The sequence below is a fragment of the Mustela putorius genome, unplaced genomic scaffold (assembly GCF_011764305.1).
Source record: "Mustela putorius furo isolate JIRA1106 unplaced genomic scaffold, ASM1176430v1.1 tig00000721_pilon_pilon_pilon, whole genome shotgun sequence".
In the NCBI taxonomy this organism is placed as follows: Eukaryota; Metazoa; Chordata; class Mammalia; order Carnivora; family Mustelidae; genus Mustela; species Mustela putorius.
The window spans coordinates 375,956-382,916 of record NW_025421456.1 but is presented as its reverse complement, the minus strand read 5'-3'; the positions used below and the strand labels follow the sequence as shown (position 1 = coordinate 382,916).

The window sequence follows — 6,961 nt, the reverse complement described above, 5'->3', positions numbered from 1 at the left end:
CGTAGTTTATAATTATTACTGTCGTTATTACTAACATATTAAGTACGGGAATGTCTTTGTTGGAAGTTACCCACCAGGGCCTGCAAATCTGCGGCACACACTCTCCCCGCACGGTGCCCCGCGCTGGCTAGGCTCAGAGGTCTATCCCTGCACCTTCCAGACCCAAGCCCTGGCTTGGAAGAAAGCGAGGCGCGATGGTCATTATTCACTCAGGCCTGAGGGAAAGTTGCCGGAATACCAGCACGTCTTACTTTTGGTGAAAAGTTCCCCTAACTCCAGCTTTCAGCACTTGGGACGGGCGCGCACATCGCGACTCTCCCTTTCTTACTGTGGGGCACTCTGCGAACACACCCACAGTCACCTCTGCGCGCTCCCCTGGAACCCGCTCAGCACACAGCGCACCCCAGCGGCGGCGTGGCCTCCTTCCAGCCGTGGCCACTTAGCTTCCGGAGAGCTAGCCAGTTGCCTCCGCCGCCGCCTTAGAATCTGGGGACCCGACAGACTGCAAGACCAGTCTCCGTTGGACCCCAGGGAGGACGCGGGGCTGCTGCGTCTGCCCCACCCGCCACACCTGGGAGCGGTTGAGGACCAGGAGAGGCGGGGCGCGGCGAGAGGCCGGCGAAGTGCGGGAGCGGCTTCGCTGAAAGCCAGCGGGACTGGAGCAAGGAGGAGGGGGAGGGTCTCGGGGCAGAGTCCTGCTACTCCGAGGGAGGGACCCCAGCTGGGGTGGAAAACAGCACAAACCAGCTGCAGAGACGCTGGGCGCGGATCATGGAGCGGGCCAGCCCCGGCTCCGGGGGGTCGCAGCTGCAGCGGGACCAGGATTGCGTGGAAGCGTGGCTGGATGATCACTGGGACTTTACCTTCTCTTACTTTGTTAGGAAAGCCACCAGGTAAGAAGAGGACCCCTGGAAGACCCACCCGGGGCGCTGAGAGTGACCTGGGGGCGCATCTCTCTCCCTTACTGAATATTCCTCTTCCTTTACCATTAAACAACCTCTGTTCCCAGGCCCTTTGCTTTTTAAGTAGGTCTTTGGTGCTGTTAGGGTGTAAAGACCTCGACTTCATGGCCAGTACAGTCGAAAAGCCCAAGTGTGGGATTCGATCTAACTTGCTCACAAAGTTCAAATACAGAAATGTACATGCGGACGCCCCCCGCCCCAGCCCCATTCACATACCCCGGCTGCCCTGTTATTCCCTGGGAGCATGATTATTTACATACGTCCGCGCTCACGGGCCTTCCCGCAGCCCTTCTCTAGCCTCCTGGTCCCCCTAAATATCCTTAGCCACACCAAAACAGTTTTTGAGCCCCTTCCCTGCAGCTCCGGAAGCACCATTTCCAGCTCGGTCCTAGCGGATCCGCTCCTCCCCTGTCCCCCCTCGCTCCGGCCCTTGGCGGGGCGGGGAAGCCGGGGTAGGGGCGAGACCACGAGGAGCCCAAAGGCAGCAACATGCCGGAATCTTCCCAGAGTAAGTGCTGTCTTCTTTTGCCCCCCTCCAGCCCCTTGCTTGGCCCGGGCCCTTCCTTTCACTCTTTTCTTGCTCCCAAAGCGGCGCCGCTGAAAGGGCTCCGCGGAGGGGTTCGCCGCGCGCACACAAAGGTCGCTGGGGAGGCGCGGCTGGAGCGGACAGCGGGGGATGGACGGGTCCCGCGCGGCCCCAGCCGACCCCAGAGGCCGGCTCTTCCTGGTCGGGAGCCAAGCGCCGGGGCGGCCGCTGCGGACGACGGGGAGGAGGGCGCCTGTCCTTTGGGAAGTGGCTGCCCGGGGGGCAGTTGGGGCGCGCGTGGGAAACGCTCGCTGTGGAGTTGGGGAGGAATTGAGGCTGAAGTCGAGGAAGGAGGAGCTGGAGCAGAGAGTGCGAGGCGGGCGGATCCCCCGAAGCCTGCGGAGTTGGAGAGAAGCCGCTGGCCCGGGCAAGATTCCTCTCCCGGACTCAGGCCGACTCCTGGAAGTGCCTCTTTGGGGAACGGTCCCGAACCCGCCGCCGCTGCCGCCTTGTCCAGGCAAGGGCCGTCGGGCAGCTGACGCTGGCTGCCTTGGCCGCCCGGAAAGCGCACTCAAGGCGGTGATGGTGGAGCGGCCGGCCAGGGCAGGGCGCTGGGCTCCCACCCGCCGGCACTCGGTCTCCGCTGTGCCGGGCGCTCCCCGCCAGGGGGCGGCGCAGCGCGGGGCGAGCGGGCGGCAGCCGGCGGCGGCGCGGTGGCGGGGTCGGTAAGGGAGCAGGCTTCGAGTCAGCACCTCACCTGGGCACGTCGTCGCCCCCCGACGCCTCCTGGAGTCCAGAGTCTGCGGAGGCCGCATGGTCTGCACTTCGAACTTCCCATGTTTGCTATGTTGCCCTTTGGAGACAAAACAAGGTAGTCCCTTCAGCATCGCCCCCACCCCCACTTCCCACTTTCCCTTGGGGGCGCGGAGCTGGGTGCTGGGTGGTGGCGCCCGGGGCACAGCAGCGGGGGGATGCTTCACTGAGAATGGACTGTCTGATATTTTTGTCTTCCTTTATTCTTTTACGGTGAATTACTTGGGGATCTCTGAGGGGGCTCTTCTTAAGGCTGTTTCTCATAACGAGTTTGTGTCGATTTCATCACTTTTGGGGGTTTTGGACTGAGACGACAGCTTAGGGCAAGTCTTATCTCTTCCGTTTAATTACTCCTCCCTCCTTTCAAAGTCCTCTAACCCCGCTTTGGTAGTCCTCCTTCAAAATCCCAAATCTGGAGCAACCAGAGGATAAATCCTGAAAAGAAAATGATTTCTTTTCAAAGGACACTTTCCTGCGAGTTTGGGGTGAGGCACTAAGGCCATCTAGATCTGGAAATATTGATTGTTGTGGGCCCCCAGTTTTCAAAGGTCACCTGCTACCCGAGGCCATCTGTCCCTAGTTTCCTTTCGCCCTTGCCCACTTCCACTTTTCTGTCCTTACTGAATGGGGAGGGGGCAGGAGAGCCAGGCTGATATTTTTCAGTGTGTCAGGGTGTTCTTTGGAGGTGTTCTGTAGGCAGATTATTAGTAGTTGAAAGAAAAAAGTGATTTGTCTTTAAATCAGCATCAACGTCCTCTTCTTTTTTCCCCTCTCCCTTTAGAGACGGAAACTTGGGATAGTTTGGTGATTGTTTTTAAGTAGTCATACATAATAAGAACACTTCACTCAAAGCCTGCTGGTACTTTGAAAGTAACATTTTACTGGAAGTTAAATGGAAAGGGTTAAATTTAATTTTCTTTTCACCTTCCTTTTTCTGCCAAGTAGCATTCGATTAAAATCCTCATTTCTCAAAGTTACACTGTTCACTGTAAAATTTAGATCATCTGAAACTCTATATAAAGACTTTTTTTGGCTATGGTTTTTATATTATAGTTGATGTTGATAATATGACATGTATGGGTGTACATGTACATTTTTATATATTTGTAAGAGTTTATGTTGAGTGTAAGTTGAAAACGGAAGTGTAAAATATTTAAGAGTAGTACAGGCCCTCATTAGGAGATATAAAGTGCTGAAAGTTGTCAGTTTAAAGAATATAACCAATATAGTCAGAGGTTCCTGTTTGGCCTTATATTTGGTGGCATTAACTGGAGATTTAAGTTTGAGAGATTAGACAGTAGTTGGTTATAAAAATTCCAAACTTCTAAACCCAGTGTGATTCATATGGTTGTGGTAAAAACTTATTGCAGACATTCTAACTCTACAGCTAGGGTCCTTTTTTTTTTTTTTAACTGGAAGCTGTTACTTTGCCTTTTTCCCTTTGTTACACTTTGTAAGTGTAAAATGAGTACTGTATGTGATCCAGGACCCCATGAAACAAGACAGTTCTGTAGAAACAGTTAACATGTTTTAAAATTTTAAATAAATTTGGAGTCACTTAGATTGGCCATCTGTGCTTGTAAACAGGTATGTTAATGGAACTATTCCTACTTTATTCGATTTAATTATTGTCTTTGGACATTCATGCATGCTTTTTTATCCTATCCCTGGACTGAATGATCTGTGCTCAGTAGTTGTCTTTGAACAGAATGAAGGTTTCTGGCATTCCTAATTCTCATTTAAATACCTGTGAATTTTCATTGACCTTGAAAGAAGTTCTGCTGCTGTATTACTTTGTTTCCTATAACTGTCTTCAAATAGAGTTAAGCACCTAGTTAAAAGCTGCAAGCTTGGGGCATAGATGCTTTTTAGTATTCACAGCCTGTTTATGTGAATTTGAGTGTCACTCAAACAATTCATAACAATCTATTGGCATAAAAATTCATTTGAGACTAGTAAACTACAACATATGGAAACTCCCAACCTCAATTCTAGACAACTTTGCAGTTCTACCCCCCTGAGATTCTTAGTTAATTAAGGGCTCTAATCTTCATGCATTTGCAAATGAAGCCTTCTTGGTGCTAATGCCACTTTAACAGCTGTCGTTGTTTTTGACAGCATATTAAAATAATGTTACCTTTCATTAGTTAACTAATCATTCCTGCCATTGTGCATGTTTTAGAATTTAGTATAGTAGGGGTAACGTGATTGACTTTTTATTGCTTTGTTTTGTACTAGGCAAGAGCTTGAGAATATTTGGCGTATAATGGAAATAGGAGTTACTAAGTGAGGACAAGTTTTTATGACCACTTGGATCAAAGTCCAGAAACAGAAGTTTTACACTTCCATGTAGCTTTCTATGATAGACTTTTTATTTGACACTGCAGAACTGTGCTGAATTAGTTGACATTCTGGGTCCTGTATTTGGGATTTTTTTTTCTTTTCTCTTCTCTTTCTTACTTTCTTTTTTCTTTCTTTTTTTCATCAATTTTTCTTATCTCTAAAAACTGTAACATTTTTATTTGCAAGATATTTATACTAATCAGATGATGGATATACAATAAACATTGCCATCCACTTTTTAGAAATACTGTTTCTGTAATTGTATAGGAATATAATTTTTAATTTTCAGACAAATGATTTGCTAAGCATATTTTATTAAGCTGTCACTAGTGTCGAAGATTATAAAACCCTGTGGTTATTGATTCAGTCTGACTTTAATATTATTTATAATATTTTTATGATGGTAATTCTGATGCAATAATGACCCTTTCTTTTCGTATGGTTTATAAGCAGGGTTCATTTGGCCAACTTTAAGCTGTTTTTTAGTGCCCTGAAAGTACTCATGTGTATCAAGTTCTTTCCTCCTAGAAGAAGTTATAGGAACCCCTAAAACGATATTTTTCATTGCCCTTCTATCAATAGTGTTCTCAAGGTTTCAAAATCAGATCCACTTTAAAATCTGCAGTGCAAGGTCATGAGTCCTAACAATGTGGTAGAATTAATGCAATGACAATTAGTCATAGATGGATATCTCCAAATAAATCTATTTGCTTAGCTAACAAAAACTTAAGTAGGCATACAGTACAATTCAGTAACTTTTTTTCAGATCTGTAGAAATCACCAATATTTTCATAAGATCATGTTTCCAACATCTCAAGGTGTACAGTTTTTAGCATTTTGAATATGTTGTGCAATAAAATTTTCTTTTAAAGTAATTCCACCTAAATATTTAGATATTTAAAATATCTGAAATTGGCTTTTAGGTGAACTTCCTAATGCATTTTAATAATGCTCAGGAAAGATTTCTTTCTTCTGTAATTGAAAAGGCTACACAGAACTGTTTGGTGTTTATTAGTTTATCCCCCAAACATTTTTCAACCTAATAATTTATTAAATCTGTAACTGTTATGTTGAGTTATATTTGTTTTTTGTTCTCTGAGCTGGTTGTAGTATCACAGGCCCTTTCTATGATGAAAGCCTTTGGTAAGGACTGCAGGGCAATTGAATAAATCAATGATTTGATTGATCGTGGAGGGTTGAAAAATGAATTTAGGATAATTTCTTGAATTTCTGAATTTAGGATGCAGGCTTGCTACTGACTTTGCAGGACTTCCTGTGAAATTAGTTTAGCTGGACAGATGTAGATTCAGTTTGACCAGTGTTTACAGCTGATTGATGTGGTCTTGGAGATATCTGTTGAATCAGGTGTTCAGTAAAAAGTCCCTGTGAGCTACATACCTAGGAATAAAAATTGAAGAAAGTATTTCCAACATGAGTCATTCATTTGATATTTAGCCCTGTAATCTTATTTATTGACTTGGTATTCCCATTTAATTTGAATTATATATATATATATATATATATATGTACATATATATATATATATATATATTTTGTGTGTGTGTGATATAAATGCTTTATTCATTTTCTTTAACTGGTAGGAATTTATACTTATCGCTAAACAAATGTTTAAGGCAGGTAAAGCAAACTGAGTCTTAAGTTCTTAAGAATCATTTTGCTAGCGGGGTGCCTGGGTGGCTCAGTGGGTTAAGCCGCTGCCTTCGGCTCAGGTCATGATCTCAGGGTCCTGGGATCCAGTCCTGCATCAGGCTCTCTGCTCAGCAGGGACCCTGCTTCCCTCTCACTCTCTCTGCCTGCCTCTCTGCCTACTTGTGATCTCTCTCTGTCAAATAAATAAAATCTTAAAAAAAAAAAAAATCATTTTGCTAGGGATACCTGGGTGGCTCAGTTAGTTAAGCGTCTGCCTTTGGCTCAGAACATGATCTCCAGGTCCTGGTTTTGAGCCCTGTCTCTGGCTTCCTGCTCTGTGGGGAGTCTGCTTCTCCCTCTGCCCCTCCCCCTGCTTGTGCAGGACCACATGGGCATGCTCTCTTTCTCTCAGATAAGTAAAATCTTTAATTTTGATAAGTATTCTAAAAAACTTCTAAAAAGCTCTTAAGGGTATCTATTTATTATTTCTCTGGTTTGTAATTTGTACTCAACATGCTTTTTCAAGTGTTTTCTGCCATTGCTTTAGCTTCGGTATTCTTCAAGACTTTCCCCTTGATTGTCAATTTTAAAATCAACCTTTTGCAAATTATCTTCTCTGAATAATTTTATTAAATCTAAATTTGGGAGAAGAAAGATTCCCCCTCTA

The 6,961-nt window shown here is 45.5% G+C and overlaps 1 protein-coding gene across 3 annotated transcripts in view; it reads left to right on the top strand.

Moving 5' to 3' along the window:
* Positions 1–379: 379 nt before the first annotated feature.
* Positions 380–6,961, top strand: part of PDE5A (phosphodiesterase 5A) — a 149,912-nt gene continuing 143,330 nt past the window's right edge. The window contains exon 1 of one of the 3 annotated variants that reach the window (XM_004747992.3): positions 380–893. In XM_004747992.3, coding sequence (XP_004748049.1) covers positions 772–893 — 122 coding nt within the window. In that variant the 5' untranslated portion in view covers positions 380–771. Of the gene's footprint in view, positions 894–1,391; positions 1,471–2,234; positions 2,360–6,961 lie in introns of those variants that run through there. The other 2 variants (XM_004747994.3, XM_004747993.3) reach the window with 2 other exon arrangements.